The 23,605-nt window shown below is 44.1% G+C and overlaps 1 protein-coding gene and 1 long non-coding RNA gene across 3 annotated transcripts in view; one reads left to right on the top strand and one right to left on the bottom strand.

Annotated features, from left to right (window-relative positions):
• LOC129387599 (uncharacterized) overlaps window positions 1-13,426 on the top strand; it is a 169,667-nt gene extending 156,241 nt beyond the window's left edge. The window contains exon 4 of the long non-coding RNA XR_008614754.2: window positions 13,356-13,426. This is a non-coding gene — a long non-coding RNA (uncharacterized lncRNA). The remainder of the gene's footprint in view (window positions 1-13,355) is intronic.
• The window catches only part of LOC126541593 (calcitonin gene-related peptide type 1 receptor-like), a 360,166-nt gene that overhangs the window by 32,313 nt on the left and 304,248 nt on the right, over window positions 1-23,605 (bottom strand). For both annotated transcript variants that reach the window (XM_055076767.1, XM_050188421.2), the window contains 5 exons: window positions 15,833-15,927; window positions 13,328-13,419; window positions 7,637-7,781; window positions 6,572-6,722; window positions 5,152-5,212 (listed from right to left, as the gene is read on the bottom strand). In XM_055076767.1, coding sequence (XP_054932742.1) covers window positions 5,152-5,212; window positions 6,572-6,722; window positions 7,637-7,781; window positions 13,328-13,419; window positions 15,833-15,927 — 544 coding nt within the window. The remainder of the gene's footprint in view (window positions 1-5,151; window positions 5,213-6,571; window positions 6,723-7,636; window positions 7,782-13,327; window positions 13,420-15,832; window positions 15,928-23,605) is intronic.

The following is a 23,605-nucleotide window of genomic DNA, read 5'->3' as shown; positions in this document are numbered from 1 at the left end:
GGCACCAGCCTCTTCATCCGGTTATCAATTTTCAGGGGACTGGCTCTGCCCCAGTGAATCCCTCTCCACTGGAGAGTTCTCCTCGCCTCTTGGCAGCCAATTAGATACGACAAGCCGCTCAATGTAGGCAATGTTATTCGTTTGTCAAGCAAACAAAAGTGACCTCCTATGAACGAGGAGAGCGTTTGATTGGTCTGTTCAGACAACCCTGCGGGTGACTGCCCGGTGCTTGCGTCAGTGGTTACGCAAATTTGACGTCAGGAGATTGGAATAGAAACATATTGGAATAGTTTTACGTTATAGGGCCCCTGATATAAGAACTATCAGCGCAGTAAGACAGCTTACAATTAACAACTGCGTTTTTAAAGTACAATGTGTTGAAAACAACTCGGATATATTATTTGCAGCTATTACCAAGCACAGGTGAAGAAGCTGTAGTACGAGGTCTGTTCCAAAAGTCAATGCAGCGAGTCAGCAAAAAGTGGGAAATGCTGTAGTGGCGCCGCTATCTCTCGCTCTCTCTGCTCGAAAAGACCTGTTTGACCTCCGAAATGAGCCTGACTGCTTTATCACAAGGTACAATTTTATGCGTGTGCTTTTTCCGTAATTCATGTAGTTTTTCTGGAAACGAACATCGACGAACAAAAGGAACGAAGGTTTAATATCAAGTTTCCCGTGAAATTGGGCACATATGGCAATATGCAAACACCAAATGTTGCAGATTGCCTATGAGAAGGATGCCCTAACAGGATAGACTTTACTTCAAGTTGGTGCTGCGTTTGTGGGGTGGCTGTGAAGATCCCAAGGACGATGCAAGATCAGGATGTCCTTCCATCCTTGTGTGAAGGTGGAAACGACGATCGTGTGCATTCCCTTATACTGAGTGACCGCTTAATAAATGTTAGAATGATAGCAAAGAGGCACTTTGTATGGGACGGTCGTCCGTTACCTGGATTCTGACTGAAAATTCTGAAAATATCAAGTTTGCGCTTAAATAGTGCCGAAACTGCTGACTATTGAGCAAACGTTGCGGCGAACAATCATTCAGAAAATTTATTTAGACGACAGTGATGAATTCTTGCAAAAGGTCGTCACAAGCGGCGAAGTTCGCATTTGTGCATGTGACATCAACCTGAAGTCGCAAAGCAAGGAGTGGAAAAAAGAAAACTATGAGCCGAGGCCAAGGACGCGCGAAAGAACAAAGCAAAAATCAAAGTAATGTTGATCGCGTTTATTATTTGCTGCCATGAAATTGGGCACCACGAACGTGGAACTGAAGGTGAAACTCTCAGTGCAGCTTTCTACGTGGTGATCCTGAATTGTCTGAAAGATAGTGTGTGCCACGTGCTACTAAATTTGTCGAGTCAGTCAGTCAGTCGTAATACTTTATTATCGGTACTGAGATTGATGAGCCTTGCCACTCAGGAGACGGCCCTCAGTCGGTGCTGAAGGCGACCTCTTGGACTGTTGTGTCCGGGACTTCTTCCGTAGCAGAGCTGGCCAGCAGCGTCTCTCACTTTTGCGAGCCTACAATCTTCTGGAGTGGGACTTTGGCCCTTCTCCGCAGTACCGCGACTCGAAGGACACCAAATTTGTCAAAAGAGTGCCGTTCGATTAAGGACCACAATAATGTGCCTGCGCAGTCTGTATTGATGGTGAGTGATGTTTTGCCACGCAATTCTATCATTGTGCTGAAACACCCTGCCTGCTCGCGAGATTCGACCCTCTTTAACCTTTTTTTTTTCTTCCTGAAATTTTAGCTGGTGTTCCGAGGCGACAATTCTGGAATTTTTAAACACTTGGAAAGTAAAAGCTATCTCTGCGGCTGAAGCGCTTAACAAAAGAAGGCTTCCAAGGGTGATTGGAGCAACGGAAGAAGAGGTGGGACCAGTGTACTGTGCCTAACGGGGGGATAATTTTAAGGTGACCAGATTGATCAACCTAAAATATTTGAAATAATGCTTTAAACATGACTGCAGGAACGTTTCGGTGAGGTATCATATATGTGCAGATGGCTAAGTGATTTGTGTTAGGCTGTATAACAAGAAAAACGTAAGAAACGTTCAGAACAAGTAGAAATAGCAAAAGAATTGTCATCCTTTCAGACGACACACAAAATTAACAAATAAGTCCAAATTCGACTCTAGTCTAAACACATCTGAAAAGGAACCAATGCAGACTTTAACTGCAGAAGAACCAAAGTATTAGAGCAATCTAATCTATGGTTCTTTTAGAAGTATGCAAGAGGGGCGCTTCGTTACATTCTAACCCAGCTTTAATATTTTTTTTAATCACTATGGTATGAAATATTTCCGTTACTTCAGTAAAATTACAAGTTGAACTTGTACAGTACAAATATTTATATATTTCTTCTGTAATATGTTGTGTTACATGTTTGCTTTATGTTAGCAAGCTGTATGTGTCCATTTTTAAGTGCAGATTCAGAAAAATCTGTAACGCGGTAATACGCTTTTTGCCTTTGTTTCACATTTCCACAGTTTGCATTAGAGAAAGAAATTACCATACAACTGCTTCAGTGCGCTTAGTCAATTATAACCTTTTTAGGCCCTAAAACACCTTAGTGACACCATACTTTTCAAGGTCATTTCTCATTGTCAACCGACATCTTACGAACCTAAAGAAAAAGGCAACAGCACGGTCACAGCGTAAGCCGGAGGAGCAGCCCCATAAGAGCTCCGTTTTCGGCAGCACGCATTAAAGGGTCTTTGCTGCGAACTCTCTTTGCGTCGTTATCATGAGAACAAAATCAACTGAGCCTCCGGCGTTGACGGTGAGTGGTGGCTTGAGCTCCACTCTGCACAGCCGTCCGCTGAGCCCGACGTTGCCTGGTTGCTGCCCTGTGCCGCAGCAGCTAGCAAGCGCTGGCGTGGTGCAGGAGCAAGATAGCTGACTCCCACGCAGGGGGCATGGGTTCAATTCTGGCGGGAACTGGGTATACATATATTTTTTTCTCATTTCTGGCGATAGGTGCGACGGACACTTGCGGTGGCGGCGGCTGCGGACAGCATCGCCCACCGAAACAGCTGTTGGAATGATCCCATAACAACTGACGCTGTAAAACTATTTCCTTGATATGATGACACTGGCGCACGCTCGCATCAGGACCTCCATATACGTGAACAGCGTCCATATCTAGTTTGTTCAGATAAACGCATTTTTTTTCTTCTTTTCCTAAAGAGATATAAACAGGATTACCACTATTTGGTGGCTCCTCGCCTTAACTTTTCATTCCGGATTGCTGCATCATCCAGCTAGTGGTATTTGAGAGGTACTACACATTGAGTTATTTATCCGTGATAATGCGGCCGTACATCTAATACAAATAGCAGTCTTCTGGAAAGGTGCTTGTAACAAAATGTTTACATGCTCAACATATAATGTCGCCTGGATCTATACTTATGTTTCGCCAGAATATAGTAACTTACCATTTCTGGTATAATTATGAAATGTGTGAAAGCCATTATCCACGGGGGTGGACAGAGGGTCTGAGAGAATAAGCCGCCACCCGCGAACACAATAGCCGAACATCGCAGCATAGCCATTCAGGCTAAAAAGGCATAAGGAAACATAGCAAAACTTTACGCGAGTTTTACCTACTGCAAAGGTGCGTGACCTTTTGCAAACCGCGACCCCTGGGCGAACATAACATGTACATAATCTCTTATAGATTCGCAAGCTGACACAGGTAGGTCCAAAACAGTGATTTTTAAGCCCAGTGCAAGAAAGAGAAAGATGGTTATTAATGGCAAATGTAGAGAGGATGACCTGAAGTACATTCCTCTAGCCAGTTACACTGCGATGGGTAAAGGAAAAAAGAAAGAAAAAATGCGTAATGATTTATTGAAATGTCATAGAGGCATCGCATGATTTGCACTGGAGAAGATGTCTTCAGAACGAAATGCAGTCCCTGAGTACTAACAGCTGCGTATAGATTGTACCTTTAGCGGGAACAATGTTACGGGCCGTGTACATGGCTTTAAGAATGGGAATAAACACAAGTCTCGCAGCCCCACATAAGACCAGGGGTTCAGTCGTTCTGCTGCGTTGTGCTACATGATGAGTAGCACGCTACTCATCAAGACAATGTCAGAAGCACGCTATCTTTTTTTTCTGTGCAATAAGTGCTGAGAAGAAGACCGCCTCGCTATTATTAGCCCCCTTGTCCATCAAAGGGGCAATTAAGATATGCTATGCTGCAGGTCATCTTCAAGAGTTTCCTCTCGATATCAAAAGCAGCTCATATTGGCCGTAGCATAAATAAGTGTTCAACCACCGACGACAGAATAGAATGAGAAACGCGGCAGCCCGTCATGTCATTGGCTTAATATTGCCTTTTGAACACGTTTCATCGAGGGTATAGCTTTCAGTCATGGTATTCCGCGATATTACTTACTCTACTTATATGATATACTCATACTAATGTAGCAGTTCTGGAATGGCCAATAAGCTTTCGACATTTTCTTTCTACGCACTACTTCATTATTTACTTCTTTCGTCACGAACTGCGTCAAGACCATCGGCTTCATGGTAATGAGGTTCACGTAACATGTCGAGAATCACGTAGAAAAATAATCTAACATGGTTCGCCACTGATACTTACATTCCACGCAGTCTGGACCAGTGCGGATGTGAGACCATTAATTGGATGTTATTAACTTTCTGCGCTCCGCAGAACTTACAAAAAGAAGTGAGGCCGAATGTGTTACAAAGAACAGGCACATGCATAGCGCATTCACTCGCGTAATGAACCAACCCTTCTCCTTGATAAGTTGCTCTTTTACCTGTAGCAAGAAAACGCACGCTTCCCCACGAGAGCCCCTGTTCAGCATCGTAATCACGTGATGATTCACCCGCGCCAGTGACTACCGGAGGGTCGCCGGATCAATACATGACGCAGCTAACAACTTTTGAACCTTGAACCTTTTGAACAACTTTTGAACCAACTTTTGAAACAATTTGCTCCACCTTATGAACCTTCCCCCCAAATCGACGTCAATTTTTCTCGGGAAGAAAAGGTAGGTCCGTCTTGTGAGTAAATACTATAAACAAAATTAAAAAAAAGAAAAAGAAACGGTAGAGCTGCGTCAAACAAGAACGGAACAGAACTACAATGTCGTGTAATCAACTTACGGGTGGCCGGTACGTAGGGCTCGCAGGGCTGCACTAATGGCGACGAATATTGCGGGGCAACCTGGATACAAAGGAAGAATTCGTTTGCTGCACGCTTTCAGTACGTTCCTGCAGATTGTCACGGCAACGGTGGTTGCAGAAGCACGAAAAGCACTGCATGCTGTCCAATAATGCCCGTGCCACTGACGTAAGAGGCTAGAGTGGTGCCAGTGTTTTGAGCCGGCAGCCCCTGTATTGAAACCAGGGGACACATTTCCGGAATTTCGCAAGCATTTAAATGAACACACCATCCGTGTGACAAACGGACTGCATTTTCCGATGGGACTATGAGTGGGTTAACGTTTTTTAACAAGGAAGATTTTCACGATGTGGGACCAGTAAGTCAGCTGCATGAATTCATGAGTAATTACTTTTGTAATACATTATCGTCCGGAGATGTTGCTGCTTGCAAGGGGCAGCGAGCAATCCGTTGCATGTAAAATAACTACGCAACAAAATTCAATAGGATACGGAGCAGTAAACTAAGTCGCATATGCGCCGTCAATTCTGGACACAGAAGCACAAAGGGGCATCAAATATATAAATACACCAGTAAAAGTAAGTGTACTCACAAAGAGACACTTCAAGTGAGTTCACATGAACATACATAAACCGAAGACAGGCACAGACGCGCAAAAATGCCAAGTTACAATATACGCATAAATAAGATTCTTAGAAGCAGCTTGTTAAAGAATTTGTTCGACGATCAACACTTCCTCACGAACTTCCGTTAGTTTGCAATATATTACACTGTATTTTCGACCCCCCAAAACAAGTTGATTATACTTCCTGCTAATACGGGAGTCATTAGCTTACACGGTAACATACGTACACAGATTTGCAACTATCAAGTATGAGCGTTTACGCAATGTTTTCTGGTATACAGCACTCCCGAACAAACTCCTGTATAGTTAGGTAAAAATTCTATAATGTTGCCTATCCCTAAAAGTGACAACTGCCACTGCGTTAAAAAAAGATACAATTAAACTGCTTTACAATGAACGATTTCAAAAATCCCGTCCCCAGGCTTTCCCACATATGCAACGTGTCCTAACTTAGATATGACCGCGTTCCAGCTAGTGGCACTGTTGAAGCCGAGACACGTATCTCGAGAGCTTAGCAGGTGCAGGGAACTGATGGCGGCGGGAATGACGTTATGAGCTCCCACATTGATAACTTAATGGCGATGTTAATTAAGCGTCCGGTTTCATAATAAGGTTAAACCAAATATGTGCAGCAGCGGGGTCGCAGGTCTCGCATATTGTATACTGATGCGCCATATTATTTCTTAACCTGTAGCGAATATCCTGTTGAAACACTTTGAAGCAATGAGGAGTGCAGTACAGGGCATAAATCGTGATATTGCTTTATAGTTCCTCACCCCAACCGATGACGTAAAAGACCAGCAACGATTTCTGCTCCGCGAAGGCCGACGTGATGAGCCTATGCAGGTAGAAACCCTCGCAGAACATCCAGGCATACTGGCACAACCGGAAGTAGCGAGAGAGGGTGTAGAGAACCTTGCATAAGTTCTGCACCAGAATGCACGTCACGACAGAATAATAATAATAATGAGTTGTGCATTCCTTAATTTCAGATAGGAGCATTATTTTAGCATTGCATGAGAATTATTTGAACGCTTATTGTGTAGTTTATTCGACAGAAAAACGCACGCGTTAAAGAACGGGTAACATATCTACTGCATAAAACCGCAAGAAACGACGTTACCTTGTGCACATTTAATTGCAAAGAAATATTTTTATTTAAGAGAAGCACCAGCCTATTGGCCTCTCAACATCACCTGATATCTCTACTTTGCGTCGATATCGGATGATACATAATATGGGATATACATTGTCACTAGCTATCTTAATTTAAACAAGGAAGCGACTAATTTATTTGCTGACAACGCTTACAGGGCCTTTGATAAGACAATAGATGTCATTGTTTTCATCCTCAGAACATCACACCCTATCGTTCAGCTTTTTTCATGGATATATATATATATATATGCGTGTGTGTGCTCATACAAAGCGGTAACAGCCACAGTACAAAGGGGGTAAGAGAGGTGTCAAGAGGGGTCGACGCTGACGCAGCACTCTTCGAAATTAAGAAAAAAAAGAGGACGCGGGGCATGAACAAGGAAAAAAAAAACAAGCGCATGTTCAGCAATACTTGGCACAATGTTTATTTTTCTTTTTATCGCTTGTACACTGATTGACAATCCTGGCACCAAGCTATTGTAGGCGTTACTGAGCTATTTACAGATCGATAATTTTTGAAAAAAAATTCCGCTCTACGTAACATGATATCTTGATGCAAGATTTACTGTCGAGAAAAATAAAAGGCCAAGGATCAATTCATCGAGTAACTGAGGTTACGATACCCACACGATAATTGAGATAATGGCGAGCAGTGGCAAACGAAGTCACAACGCCCACAGTACCGGGTTCTCGTTGACGCGTATGTTCTTCTCCTCGTTGACGTGGTCCAAGATGAAGACGGAGTCAACCAGGATCACGCTGATGTCGTACAGCACCATGGCAAGGCAGAAGTTCTTGTGCAGAGCAATGCGGTGAACCTGCAGCTGCCTGAAGTCGCCGGAGAGAAAGGCAACAGCAGAAATACGAATAATTTTGATTTAACGACGGCACGGCGATTGAATGAGGCCTCATTCTTGCAGAACAACAAGGTAAAGGTTAGAGAAAGTAAGTGTAACGTTCCTGGCTTAATTAGAGCCATCGCGAATGTTTGCCGCACCATCGTACTTTTTTTCTATTTCTATGCGTTATACGAGGTTCGTAGTCGATTTCGCCTATGGAAACTAAACGACGCACCGTTTATTTGGCGAAAACAAAGCGCATGTTATGCGTAATGTGCGGCTCCTGCAACAAATTACGTATGAAGTTGCTCCAGAGTGTTGTGATTGTGTTTTACGAAGGCACAAAGTTTAGCCTACCACCCTGGCATAAGTACAATTTCCACTGAGATTAAATTTATGGCAAACCTTATGAGTAAGTTGAGTTTTTGTGAATTACACACAGTTCCTTCAAGAAATGTCTAAACAAGCAAGTACGTGTTCAAAAGAGTCATACTTGCCGTAATGAGCTATGCTTCCCGATGTCCCGAGATGACTCTGCGTTACTCCAAGTTTATATTCGGTGGAAATGAAGGTCATATTAAGGGCAATGTGTGTTAAAGATATAACACTCCTGATGTAAGTAGGTATGTTGTAAATAATTACGGGACTCTAGTTTCCTCTCTTTATTTATGTGTTATAGTAGGTTCGTAGTCGCTGTCTCCAGTGCCATCGGTAAACTAAACGAAGCATCTTGTTTACTATTCATATAAAATTAGTGGCAGGTGATGGGTAATGAGCAGGCAAATTTCATTTTGGATGGACAAATTACGTTTTTATCAGCAAACCACGTATTCGAGTGATCTGGTGCGTTGTAAGTGCGTTTTACGAACAACGCAAAATTTATCCCACTATTATGAGGGAATGATGTATGCATCTTAGATCAAGTTTAGTGAAAATTTTATCTCTGACATTCGAACATTGACATTACGGTGAATGTTCTGACGAAGTAAAACAACGGTGGATGAGTGTTCGTCCTTGTGAAATTTCCTTAAGAGGAAGCTTTAGCTCGGGGCAAACTCCTACGCACGCTATTCAAATACATGTAAAAGGTAAAAAATGTTTTCCCGAGATAATCCCTGGGCTGATTTAATCAAATTTGCGGCATTAGAGAATTCGTGTTTCTCAGCAACCACTGCACCCAATTTGACCAGGCTTGTTGCATTTAAAAGAAACACTTGAAATTTAGTGACTGTTGATGTTGAATTTTTTCTTTATATCGTCAGAATCAGGCTGTACGCCGGAAGCGTCAACGAGGTGGCCCAGAACAGTAATTTGGCGGCGGCCGAAACGACATTTGGACGAGTTAAGTTGCAGCTTCGCCTTTCGAAATACATCAAGTATAGCTGTGAGACGCTCAAGGTGAGTGTCGAACGTGGGTGAGAAGACGATGACGTCGTCGAGGTAGCAGAGACATGTGGACCATTTGAAACCTCGGAGCAAGGAGTCCATCATACGCTCAAAGGTGGTAGGGGCGTTGCATAATCCAAACGGCATTACTTTAAATTGGTATAGGCCATCAGGTGTGATGAACGCGGTTTTTTCTCTGTCCATATCGTCAACAGCAATCTGCCAGTATCCAGAACCAAGATCAATAGAAGAGAAATAGCTGGAACCGTGGAGGCAGTCAAGGGCGTCGTCTATACGTGGGAGCGGGTAGACGTCCTTCTTAGTAATGTTGTTCAGTTGACGGTAGTCTACACAGAAGCGCCACGTGCCATCCTTCTTCTTAACCAACACGCCAATCGAACGGGTTGCGGCGAGATGTGGCGGAAAAGGACTGTCGGGGATGAGGAGGGCCGGTGGAGAACTGGGGAACGCTGGGTTGAGATGTTGAACACACGGAGTTCAGACCCATGTTCTCAAATTCTTGTCGGACTACGGCCTCAATCATGGCAATCGTGGTTGCTGGCGGATCGGGAGGCGTCGTGGAGAAAGCTGGCGAACAGGCGGCCTCAAGCTCGCGGTGAACAATACGGGTGACGTCGTCACAGGTGGTGGCCTGACGCGATCGACCCTCACATGTCGACGTAGCAGCGGTGTTGGGTAGCCGCGTGATGTGGTGTGTGATACGACGGCTCTTGGCTTGTTCAAGGCGACGGCATTCTTTAATGATGTCGTCGATTGTCGAGACATTGCCGAAAACAAGCAAATTGAAAGCGTCGTCGGCGATGCCTTTTAGGACATGTGACACTTTATCTGATTCAGACATAGCATCGTCAGCTTTGCGGCATAGAGCCAAGACGTCGAAGATGTAGGAAACGTACGGCTCTGTAGATGTCTGAACGCGAGACGCAAGAGCCTTTCTCGCGGCAACCTTGCGGCCAATGGGGTCGCCGAACAGTTCCCGTAGCTTTTCTTTGAAAGAGTCCCAACTGCTGATCTCTTCGTCATGCGTCTGGTACCACACGCGTGGCGTGCCGCCAAGATAAAAGATGACATTGGCAAGCATAATGGTTGGGTCCCACCTGTTATTAGCGCTGGCATGTTGATATAGCTTGAGCCATTCGTCAACGTCCTGTCCCTCCAGGCCAGAGAACACACCAGGGTCGCGATATTGGGCAACCGTGACGACGGGAGCAGTCGGACCAGCCGAAGCCGTTGCAGAGGCGGGCTCGTCACCGGGAGGCATGGTGACAAGCTCGACGTACCGACCACTCCGGAGTTCCGTGGCGAGGACGGGGATCGCTGACCTCCACCAGAATGTTACGTGTAGAAAGACACAGACAAAAGAGGCTATTTACAGACTATTTACACTAGAATGGAGCCAGAGCGCCAGGCCGACATTCACTCGCGCCAAGTGCACAGAGCCACTTCGTCGTCGTTCTCACGGCGGCTCGTCTTTCGGGTATTTACCGATCATATCGTAATAATATTTTATTAAAAATTCGAACAAATTTAACATTTTCAGAAAACGATACTATCAAGTTTACAACCCTATACCTCAGCAAGGAAAGATGATATCACAATTCTGTTAATTACATCTCATAGCACATCTAAAGCACATCAAATCGATATGTTACACATGAATCCCAAAAAAAAAAAATCCAATAATACGTAAATATAGCTCTTGCAGAACCTTTGTACACAACGTCACAAATTCGCGTAAGATATAAATTGACATATCCAATTTGCCCGCTTTGATAGATCTAATAGATGTCGTTTACAGAACCGCGATATCTGTTCTTGATGCAGAGATAATAATTTATAAACTTCGGGCGTTTATTTTTTTCGAACTTTCGAATTTTCGAAAACTCTCACAATGTTCAGGCCCTAAATCGAAATTCCGCTTGCAACAGTCACTGCAATTTAGATTTCTCTCTCAAACGCAATAAATTTCATTAACATCGGTACAGGGGTTACCTCAGAAAAACGTTCTTGCGTTTTACATTTATTTGAATAGGCCGCGTCGGAGTTGGGCCCGAGCTAAACCTTCCTTTTAAGAAGCACTCCAAAACGTTACATGGGGCAAGGTTTCAAACGGGCCAGTCACATACGGGCAACATTTCAAGGTGTCTGATCAAATTACAGGCAACTGAAATTCTAATTGCAACTGCTCGATTGAAATATGTCCGCTGGACAATGGGCTGTAATTCTGCAATGTAGCACAAGGGCGCGGTGTTTTTGTTCGACCTGTTTTGTGCGACCATTATATGGAAGGGTACTAACGGAGACATTTTTTGTTAAAAGAATCGTAAATTAACCAAAGCTGATAAACTGGAACTTGTCACTAGTCACGCTTAGCTCGCCCGCGTGTCTACTTTTGCCGTTTTCTAAGCGTCACGGCTCATGGCGCATCTATGTTGCGGTAATATTCATTATATATTCACAATACTATGTGGCTGCTTCTGCGATTCTAGAAAATTCATTATAAAAACATGGTCTAAAATTGGTCCTGCTAACATTACCTCTTATGTCGAAAATTCGGAGTGTGTTGCATCAAACTAATAATGTAAAATCTGTATATATACCCGTTCAAAAGCAGAAGACGGTGCCCATTCCTGAGAATAATTTTTGTTTGCTTGCTTATACGCCGGGGGCATAGATTACACACTTGAACTTTCTATTTGTCTAGCTCATTGGATAGTAATATGATATGAAAATGACAACCTGGCGTACAATAAATAAAGTGGCAGAAAAGAAGAAAAAAGAAAGAAATGTCGCAGCACTGTTCCTATTAGCTGGCTACGGGCGTCGCATGTGCTGCAGTGGGCTTTGTCCAAAGCATTTGTGATGACGAAAGAAGAACAAAGACGGGAAATAAAGAAAGCAGCTACGCCAAGCACAATTGCTTCAGAACAAGATAGTAGTGCATTAACAATTCATTTCTGTCTCAGTCGCCAGAACTCCAGACAGTACGCTTGCCACGTGGCTACACCACCATTGCGATACCTCTCCATCCTCACACGTGAAGCGAGCCTATTATGTTTCATTGAGGGCCGGACGCAGATATTCTCCGCAGTTCCCAAAAGCAGTTTGCTGAATGAGTCATGATCGTAAGCAATGTAGTCATGCTATACTCTTAAGGCAAGAGTGATGCTTCCCTTTTTGAGACTGAAACTTCGGGGTCGTCATGACTTATCCAGGGACTCGCACTGTCAATAGTCCACAGTCCGGCGAGTAGAAGTGATGCTCTCGGGAAGAGTCTCGAGAAAACTTATTCCAAAGCAATACATAGGGTATTGAGCACTTATGCACCCCCATGAGACAAAAAATGTATTAACACAAAAAGCGCCATGGGTTTGTCTACTTTTTATGTCATTTGTGCCTTCACAAAGGCATACTCTACATTAATTGGACAGACTGACAGTCGAGCATGCGAGGTCTGTGGCACGGAAGAAAACATCGACCACCTGCTGTGCCACTGTCCACGATACACCCTTGAGAGACAAGAACTTGCCAAAGCTTTTCAAAAACTGGACAATCGGCCGCTTTCTGTGCAGGTGCTGCTGGAACACCGCCCCCATCGCCCGTCGGCCCATAAAGCGGTGAAGGCACTTTTGTGCTTCTTAAGGACGGCGGGCTTGTGCGACCAACTGTGACTATTAATGCAATTTCTGTAAGGCCACACACGTCAGCGAACTCACTGCAATTTCCTTCTTTCCTTCCCTCCTCTCTCTCCCTGTTATCTTTGTTTTCCCCCTTTCCCTTTCCCCCGGTGTAAGGTAGCCAACCGGACATGATTCTGGTTAACCTCCCTGCCTTCTTCTTATCTCTTTTCCTCCTCCTCCTGTGCCATATAGCTTTGAATCCACTATGCGTTCGTCTTACGAAACCACTCCACTAACCGGCTTATTTTTGCTACTTTTCGTCCATCGCTTTCGATTTCGGCCACGGGCCAAGCGAGACGCACTATAAGTTATATCTGCGAATGCCATCAGGAAAAAAAGCTTCCGAGCAGAGGGCACCGCGTTAACGCTAAACGATCCTCGCGCAGGATACGTACTACATTAGAGAGAACACAACAAGAAACTTGTAACAAATAAGCAAGGGACGCACTTGTAGACAGAGAATATGATGATTGCAGGCACCAGGACCACTACTGACAGCGAGTGTAGCACGATGGAGAAGATGGTCATGGAGCGATGATACTGCAGGTACGAAGACACCATGTGACATGTAAAAAAAAAGCAGAGTAACGAAAGATATGAGCACGGTATTAGTATTATGGCATGGTGTGGCTTTTAGCCTAAATCGCATAAGCATTGAGGCAGGTGAATTCGCACAACAGCTCAAACCAGAGGAATTCACGCATTCATGTTTCACGCCTTGTTACGGGAAACATATTTACTTGCTGTATCCTGTACCCATATATAAACGATGTCTAATATAAACGAACAGGCTGAACGCATTAGTAAATAAATGAGTCTTGTTTCTTAATTTTTCAAAAAGGTTTGAGTAGTTTCAGTACGCATAATACTCGTACATAATCAGCTTAATAAGCACTCGTATTAAACCATTGATCATTCGTGATAAAGTACAATTATTTATCTTCATCCGGTCAAGTGACAGTGCTATAGCCTCTAGACGGGGCACAAAAATTTTTGTTTTGTTTTTCTAGGGTATATTTTCGGACAAGAAGATACATCGAACCGTTAATATGGCACGTAGGTGGCTCGTAGGTGGTTCTGAGCATTGAATTAGACGTCAGTACTTTGAATGATGGTCAAATATGTGAAAGGGTACCAAAGGACGACCTACTACCAGTGGAATCTGCATTCACAGGTTTGAATGATGCGCTCACTGTTCTACAAAGGGACTTGGTCCCCGCCATACAAATTCTTGGCAACTTACGGGTATGTGTATGTGTACCTTTGCTTTCACAAATACTAGCCTGCACTGGCGCTGATATGTTGCTACCTTTTTGTGTGTTTCGTTAGTCGCATTGATTAGTAGACACCAAAATATTGCCACAGTGTGGTTTGAGCCGAAATGCCGGAGGAATCGCTAATACGAGAAGACGGTGAAGAACAGCTCGTCTTTAACCGCGGTCCATTTATTAACAATCTTTTTTTTCCATTCTTCAATCACATTACCACCCGGTTCATGGCCTATCCCCCACAGTGGCTTTGTACCACTAAGCGGGACTTCATCATCATCATAATCATCGTCTCTGCCATTCCTAATGTTTATCCATAGTGTTCGCACCTTGTGCATTACAGTAATACCAAACACGCTAGTGTAACTCCTTTACACTATAACATTATACACACCACAAACCCTTTTACCAATTTCTGGACAGCCCATGAGTTTACATTTTAATATACGTCTGAAAAATTAAAGAAAAAAAGGCATAACATGAGTGACATTCTCATAGACTGCAAGAAAGCCCAAATACCAATGAAACAGACTAAGAGAGGACATTTGTGAAATGAATACCTTTATTTATTCTCTAGTGTTAATTCATGTGTATGTGTTGCGCATGACGTGTCATGTTATAGTAAATCCCAACGTTTTAGAAGTGACGCTATCGTGAATTGAGGTAGCACAGCATTTCGCAGAAATATTTATTTAAGAGCGCAGTTCTTGATACCTTCTATTTCATGCCGTCTCATGACACAGTATTTTAAATTAGTTAGTGGCTCTGTTTTATCTCATTGCTCATTACGCACATTTTCGCTTTGAATACAAATAACAGAGGTGAATAATTGTCATATCAAATGATAATATTTTTTACATAAAATTCTGTAAAAGTACTGATTGCGCAGCCTACTGCAATGTTTTCAATGTGACCTCATATCTCTTTTCTGGGGTCATACGGCTGCATCCATCACTCCATATGCAAAAAATTATATCTATAACTAGGTGTATTTTCATCACGCGTATACGGTTAAGTTCACTCGCGTATTGATCGCACCCAGCGGGAACAGCTGTATACGATCAATTCATCGAACCACAGCAGTTCGTTTCTTTGCTAAAATTAATTTATACATGAAAAGGCTCAAAATTAAAGAAGTGCTATGTAATAATTAGAATTGACTTGCTTGACAGCGACTAACTTCAAGTGGTTGACCATTCGTAATAACCATAGTAACAGACCATTCACTGAACTTGATGTGGAAGTATGTAGGTCATTTATGTGGTCCTTCTAAGATCAGCAGTGAGACTTTTGCACATAGGCGTTGCTCTTTGTGTCCATATATTCTTCTTTGGAATCATCTTGCGTAGTTCCTGGCATACAGGCACATCAAAGATGTCAGAGTTGCTGTATAGCTAGCAAACTTAATAAGCTGGTTCGATACGCAATTCTAACTGCTAGAACTGTTTCGAGAGCGGCAGTGAGAACGAAAATGTGGAGCAATAAGGCGATAATATGGTGAAGTTTGATGTCAATTAACGACAACTTCCAAAGGGTACAAATAACATAACTCGAGGATGAAGGTGAGCTGTGCTGACCATCAAGCTTCCAAGAGCACAAAAGACTTACCATTTGTAATTAAAAATTGTGTATTCTACTGCCACACTACGTTTAAGCAAATACGGTGCTGAAATACTTGAACGAACCTCAAGTGAGCCACAGTCATAGAAGGTATACTCCTTCCCGTACTCCTGGCTGTAGAACCATGTGCCGTTCTGCCAGCAGGTTTTCTTCGACATCTCTGCGTTGAAAGAAGCAATTAAATATGAACTGTATAAGGACACTTCCTACGGGGTGTCCCAATTATCATGCATCGAGCTTTAAGAAATCATGCTTAATATTAGGATGAACACAAACGTGTGTGCGTATTGCTTACATTTGCAGTAAATCAGACCATCCCCCATTATTTCTTTTGTTCAAGAGGGTTAATCGGTTAAATATAACTCGCGAATTACTGTTTTAATTGATAAGATGTGAATTGCGAAGTTGCCTACCATTAAAGCAACATCGAGCTGGGATCTTTTCAGCTCTATATAATTTGTGTGTGTATGTTTCTCGGCTGAAGAACAAAGCCTGCAGAACAGGAGAACTAACCACTTGAATGCACACCCACTCCACACGAGAAATCATCCACTTCAGAGAGGCGCACCGAAGTTAGCTTAAAAAATGTATAAAAGAAGAATATGAACAAATCAGTAGATCTGTTGATATTCAAACCATTGTTCAAATTCATATTGTTCAAACCAGAGACAGCGTATCGCCTCGGTATTGGTACGGAACTATCGCCGATAGCGGCTGACCCGTCGTGGACAGTGCGCGCAGTTATCTTTCGAGTCGAAACAACTTTTTGCGGCTTTCGTGAGGACCTCTTAGTGAGCATCTCTTAGTGAGCACCTCTTAGTGAGTCTGTCTGAATTCATTTTATTGCATTTTGCATCTTTAAATCACCGTAAAATTAAGAAAGCAAATAGCACATAGCTGAAAGCATCCTAGGTCGACATTTCTTATCAGTATATACAGGATATAATTGACACATCAACGAGTTTATCTGTAATTCACGAGTTAGATAATAATTAGGAATTATGAAATTCAGTCTTATGAACAAAAAACTACTGGCACATACTGAGCTCGACACAGAACGCTATCTATGCTTGGTTTTGTTTGAGTATGATATCACAAAATTTTTTTAAAGCTTGGTTCATTATGGCTGCGAGAACTTCTAGAGATCCTACTGATGATACAAAATAGTTTTCTCTCTCAGGCTCAAACTGTCCAGAGCGAAGGTTATATTACGTTGTGTTTCGTTGATCTTTTAGCGTAACAGTGCGTGGTACAAGAACACTGTGTGTTCAGGCTTACGACGCTCGGACTTATGTGTGATGCTTCAACTTTTGTTTACGTGAACTCGCTATGGTCGACGGTAATGAAAAACATGATCGGTTTTCAAAGCTATAACAAAATTTATTTTCAAATCTATTTCGTATTACATATAAATATGCACATATGGGGCGCTCTGGCGTAAAGCTATTCGGATGTTTTCTATTCCAATTCTGTAATCAGCCCTTCACGATTTGTCAAAAAAAAAAGCGTTCGGGTCACATGCACTTCACCTGTCTGTAGCGTGACGTCACGAAAACCGCATTAGCTCTCCATATTATATGACGTGTATGCACTGATTATGCATGATTATACCGAACAAAAGAAAAATAATCATTTCTGATTCGACGCCGTTTCACTGTTAGACCCCTGGGATTGGTCAAATGTTTTCGGGCGGCGCCTTCTTTGCCCGCCGGTGATGCGACGCCATAAAACTGCGAAAACTCACCGCGCTTAAGATGCATTAATAGGGCGAACAAAACCATATTCAAAACAGCCCCATTCCAAAAGGATTAGAAGATGACTGCTCACCGAACACTCAGGCAGTGGCTACTCGCACCTGTCAGAGAGCATGGATTCATTTGTGCATAATAGAACTTGTTGCATAACATTATAACTTTATCAAGCCCTTTTGGCACGTATACGACATCGATCTGCCAACTCTTCTTTGCTGAGTCTCCGTTCTAACGGTATTCCTAACCTTCCGCTGCACGCAACCGCGATTTTCGACCAGCCATGCAAGCTAAGTAAGGGGAAGCGTACCAATCGCAGATGCCAACACCACTCTCTTCATCCGGTTATCTATTTTCCCTGCGCTGGCTTGGCCTTTCTTGAACCCTCTCCACTTGAGCGTGCTCCTGACCTCTTGTCAGCCAATCAGATAAGAATAACCGCTCAATGTAGGCAATTTTATTCGTTTTAAAAGCAAACAAAAGTGTCCTCCTATAAATGAGGCGGCCGTTTGATTTAGTTGTTCAGACAACGCGGCGGGTTTCACGTTATAGGGCCCATAGGCCCTATATAATAAGACTATTCCGATCTGCTTTTATTCCTATCTCCTGACGTCAAATTTACGTAACCACCGACGCAAGCATCGGGCAGTAACCCGCAGCGTTGTTTGAAGAGCCCAATCAAACGCGCTTCTCGTTTATAGGATGTCACATTCCTTTGCTTTCAAAGCGAAGAGCATTGCAACATTGAGCAGTTTTTCTTATCCAATTGGCTGAGAAGAGGTGGGGAGCACGCTAAAATGAAGAGAGCTTCGATGTTGCCGAGGCAGTGCACCGAAAATAAATAACCAGATGAAGATGGTGGTGTCGGCGTCTGTGATTGGTCCGCTGTCCCTTACTTAGCTTGCGATAGGTGGTCGAAAATCGCGGCGGCATGCTACGGAATGTTAAAAATGCTGCTAAAACGGATCCTCAGCAAAAGATAGTAGGCAGAGCGAGGTCGTAAACGTGCCGAAAGGTCTCAATAACGTTATACTACCACGCGAAATCTAATGCGCAAATAAATCCATGCTTCCCGGCAGCTCCGAGTAGCTAGCGCCACAGCGATCGGCGGAAGCCATCTTCTGTTCCTTTTAGAACGGGGCAGCCTCTGGCTATTAAGAAAAACATATAGCTTTGTTCGGCGTATTAATGCGTCTTTAACGCGTATACGTCATTTTGACGTGTGAGTTTTCGTTGTTTTGTGACGTCGCGTGACAGAAAGGTAAAGTGGGCGGAGCCCAAAAACGTTTTAGCAATAGAAAAGACGCTTTTTTTTTTCGCTAATGGCGTAAAAGGGACCGAGTCCGAAATTATTCTTTTTCTTTCTTTCCGTTTAATCGTGCATATTCAGTATGTACATATCATTGTAGATGGGGAGTTTTCGCAGTTTTCATGACGTCGCGTGACATACAGGCGAGTGGGTGGTGACTCGAAAATTTTTTGACCTATCATGGAGGGCTGATTACAGAATTGGAATAGAAAAGTTTTGGAATAGGGGCGCTCTAACGTAAAGTTATTCCAAACTGTCCCATTCTAATTCAGCAATCAGCTGTTCGCGACTGGTCAAAAACTTTTTTGGGACCGCCCTCACTTCGCCTGTCTGTCACGCGACGTAATCAAAACCGCGATAGTTTCCCGCCTGATATGACGTGTACACACTGAATATGTATGATTGTACAGGACAGAAGAAAAATGGTTATTTATGATTCGACGCCTTTTCGCCATTACACATCAGCTATTGGTCAAAAGGTTTAGGGCTGCATCCGCTTCACTTGCTTGTCACGCGACGTCACAAAACCGCGAAAACTCACCACGTCAATGTGACGTGTACGCGTTAAAGATGCATTAATATGCCGAACAAACCTGATTTTTTTTCTGAATAGCTGCAGGCTGTCCCTTTCCGAAAGGAATAAAAGATGGCTACCGCCAATCGCTCAGGAACTGGCTACTCGCACCTGCCGAAGAGCATGGGTTTATTTGCGTACAATAAACCTTCTTGCGCATGGCCGTTTATTTTCGAGCACTTTTGGAACGTTTACAACCTCGCTCTGCCATTTCTTCTTTGCTGAGGATTCGTTTTAACAGCATTCTTAACCTTCCGTAACATGCCGCCGCGATTTTTGTCTAGCCACGGCAAGCAAATTAAGGGAAAGCGCACCAATCGCGGACGCCGGCACCACCCTCTTGATCCGGTTATCGAATTTCAGTGCATTGGCTCAGCCGTGTCGAGTCCCTCTCCATTTGAGAGTGCTCCTCGCCTCTTGTCAGCCAATTACAGAAGACAAGCCGCTCAGTGTAGACAATGTTAATCGTTTTTAAGGCAAAAAAAAGTGAGGAGAACTTTTGATTAATCTCTTCAGACAGCCCTGCGGGTCACCGCCCAATGCTTGCGTCAGCGGTTACACAAATTTGACGTCAGGATATTGGAATAAAAACATATAGGAATAGTGTTTCGTTATAGGGCCCAGCTTTATGGTATAGCGCCCCATGTTAGGTTCAGTAGGTGTCTGAGGAAAGGGCATTGGTTAAACGATTGAGCTTTAGTGGTATTACTTTAGTATTCTTCTTTCTTTTTTTGGCCGGGAGTGCAACCTTGAATGATAGACTGAAACACATTCTGGGGAGTGGCCGAGAAAACAAATATGCTGGGACCAAATAAAGACATAAATACCTATCTGCATCGTAGAGCACTTGGTGCTTTCTGGTTTCGAAGCACGGAATCAATAAATGCTTGCATAAAGTATATTCTAAGCTCGTGTATGATCCAACGCATTATCACAAGTAGCAGTTACAATGATAAGCGTAGGATGAGGTCGGGAGACCAGGAGGCGAATGGATGTCGCGGAAGAATTATTTTCTGCGCAATTCAACAAAGTAACTTCCAATCAAATGATATGCCGCTCTCTCTGACGCAAACTATAAAGCAGTCGGATGATTAGATACTTTACGGTCTCTTCGTTCACAATTAATCTTGATAATGGCACAATTTCAATATAGCCATCTCAGACAAAGCAGAAAGTTATGAGAAACAGCGAAGACGTGGCCTTGTTCCCCACCGGTGGCAAGTTGGTTTTCATCCACTTTCATTTCCATTAATTTATAATTTCTTTAATTCAGTTAGTAAGTACAAGTAACTTCGCCCATGTTGTTGTTGGCTTCGTTGTTTGGTTGCTTCTCATCATTAATAAAAATCGGGCTCCTTGGTTAACCCACTGTATTAGCGTGCCACAGAGGCACCTGTGTATCATATCTGATGAAAGCGCATGTGCTATCTACATGCACGATTGCCACGTGCATATACCCGCCCCTCACTGTTACTAACCCTTTCCACCTTCGACTATAAATAACGATGCAGAACAAAGGCGTGGGTGATTTTGCTTCTTGACAACTCAGCTGTCCAGTCTGTTCGTTGCACACGAGAACGAAACATGCTGTCAGAAGTGGGATGCAAGGCTACCAGCTCAAGCGAATGGTACCTGGGATAGGCGAACGTGAGAAGCAACGACATGGAGCACCTGAGGCAACCTGAACCGCTACGCCTGACAGCGGATGGCGGAAGGAACTGGAAGCGGTTTCTTCAGCAGTTCGAGTTTTTTCTGCAAGCGACGGTATGCAAAGCCAATCCAAGGTCGGAAGCGGCGAAGACGGCCCTGCTCCTCAGCGTGGCGGGGGAGGAAGCCTTGGACGTTTTCAACAATTTTGTGTTCAGCAGAGAAGAGAACAAGGAAGACTATAATACCGTGATTGCCAAGTTCGAAGAATACTGCACGGAGCAACAGAATGAAATCCACGAGCGATACGTTTTCCGCTCTCGTAGCCAAGGTGAGGCGGAGCCTTTTGAGCAGTTTCTACGCGAGTTGAAAAAACAAGCGCAGTACTGCAACTTTGGGACCATGACAGACGACATGGTACGAGACCAAATTGTCTTTGGAACAAACTCGCCAAGGCTTCGAGAAAAGATGCTCAGGGACAAAAACCTGACCTTGGAAAAGGTTGTCATCCTATGCAAGGCGGCTGAAACATCAACACGCCAAAACGAATTCTGGCAGAAAACAAAGGAAGAACTCGATATGAACGCTGTCACAGCCAGCAAGAGCACTCCTAGAGGGTCCAGGCACGACCTAAAATGCAGCCGCTGCAACCGAAGGCATGCCGTTAGACGCTGTCCAGCTTACGGCAAAGTCTGTTACTCGTGTAATGCGCGAAATCACTTCGCATGTTGTTGCAGTGAGAAAGAGCGCGTATACGAAGTACAGCATCAAAACGACGACTTCGAAGTACTGAATGTCGCCAGCAGCAGCGCAAGCAGAGAACGAGACTGGCATGTGAACGCATGCATTGACGGCAAGTACGTCTCCTTTAAGGTGGACACAGGATCGCAGGCAAACGTGTTGCCACTTTCAATATTTCGCAAGTTCAAGATGGCCAGTCTGATGCCCAGTTGCGCCGTTCTGAGATCCTATGGGGGCAACATGATCAAGCATGTTGGGAAGTTTTCAGCGCCAATCAAGATTGGCGACCGTGAGGCGTGCGCAAGTTTTTTTGTGGTAAAGGACCACAGCGCTATCTTAGGCTTAGAAACCAGCGAGAAGCTAGGAATCGTACAGCGCGCTGTTGACTGCGTGACGACGAGCAACACCGAAGCAATTGTGAAGGAGTTCCCACGTCTTTTCCATGGAACAGGGCGCGCTCCGCGTGAATACAAGATTGCTCTGCACAAGGATGCCGTGCCAGTCGTCCAGCCAGCTAGAAGAGTGCCCCTGTCCCTGCGAGAGCCTCTCCGTACTGAACTAGGCAGAATGGAAAAGGAAGGCATCATCCAGAAGGTCAGCAGCCCCACAGATTGGGTAAGCCCCCTTGTCATTGTACTAAAGAAAGACGGCAAATTGCGAGTCTGCATGGACCCAAGACTCATCAACAAAAACATCAAGAGGGAGCACTACCAAATGCCGCGCAGAGAGGATATTGAGGCAGACTTAGCAGGCGCGAAGTTTTTTTCGCGTCTCGACGCAAATGCGGGATTTCATCAAATCGCATTAGACGAACAGTCATCGAAGATATGCACATTCGCGACGCCCTTCGGCCGCTATCGCTTTCTTCGGCTACCGTTCGGTATAGCTTCGGCTAGCGAAGTGTTTCAAAAAGCCCTTAACGAGGTTTTTGATGGCCTGCCAGGTGTACGCGTGTACGTAGACGATGTGCTAATCTGTGGAGGGACCAGGGCTGAACACGATGAGAGGCTGCGCAGAGTATTAGAAGCAGCTGAAAAGGCAGGCCTTACCTTCAATGCATCCAAGTGTCTCTTTGGCCTGCAAGAAGTACTCTTCCTGGGTGACATCATTAGCGACAAGGGCATTAGGCCAAATCCAGATCTCGTTGACGGTCTTTTAAAAATGCCAAAACCTCAGGACAAATTGGCGGTACAAAGACTGCTGGGAGTCGTTAACTACTTCAGCAAGTACCTACCGTCACTCTCGCAGCGCACGTCTACTTTACGATCCCTCGTCAAACAAGGTGTCATCTTTGATTGGACACCAACCCACGAAAAGGAATGGCAGGCTATATGTCGGGACTTAAGTAATGCACCATTGCTTGCTATATTTGATCCGAGTCTGGAGACAAAAGTAACTGCAGGTGCCTCTCAGAGTGCTGTTGGTGCGGCGCTTCTGCAACGTCATGGGGACTGCTGGCAGCCGGTCGCCTACGCGTCAAGAGCCTTGACAGAATCGGAGCAAAGATATTCGCAGATTGAAAAAGAGGCGTTGGCTTTAGCTTTCGGTTGCGAAAAGTTCAATCATTTCGTTTATGGCTGCCCCCTCATCCTCGAGAGTGACCACAGTCCACTGATAAACAGATCAAAGAAAGGCATAAGTGATATGCCACCCAGAGTGCAACGATTTTTCTTGAGATTGATGAAATATGACTACACGCTAACATTTATTCCTGGCAAACAAATGGCCCTTGCTGATATGCTGTCCCGATCACCTGCTCCAGGACTCAAGGCAGCTTCAGACACGAGTGACATCGAGATCCATGCCGTCACGGTCGTAT

This window comes from Dermacentor andersoni, chromosome 2, assembly GCF_023375885.2.
Source record: "Dermacentor andersoni chromosome 2, qqDerAnde1_hic_scaffold, whole genome shotgun sequence".
Classification (NCBI taxonomy): Eukaryota; Metazoa; Arthropoda; class Arachnida; order Ixodida; family Ixodidae; genus Dermacentor; species Dermacentor andersoni.
This window is presented reverse-complemented; position numbering and strand designations above follow the sequence as displayed.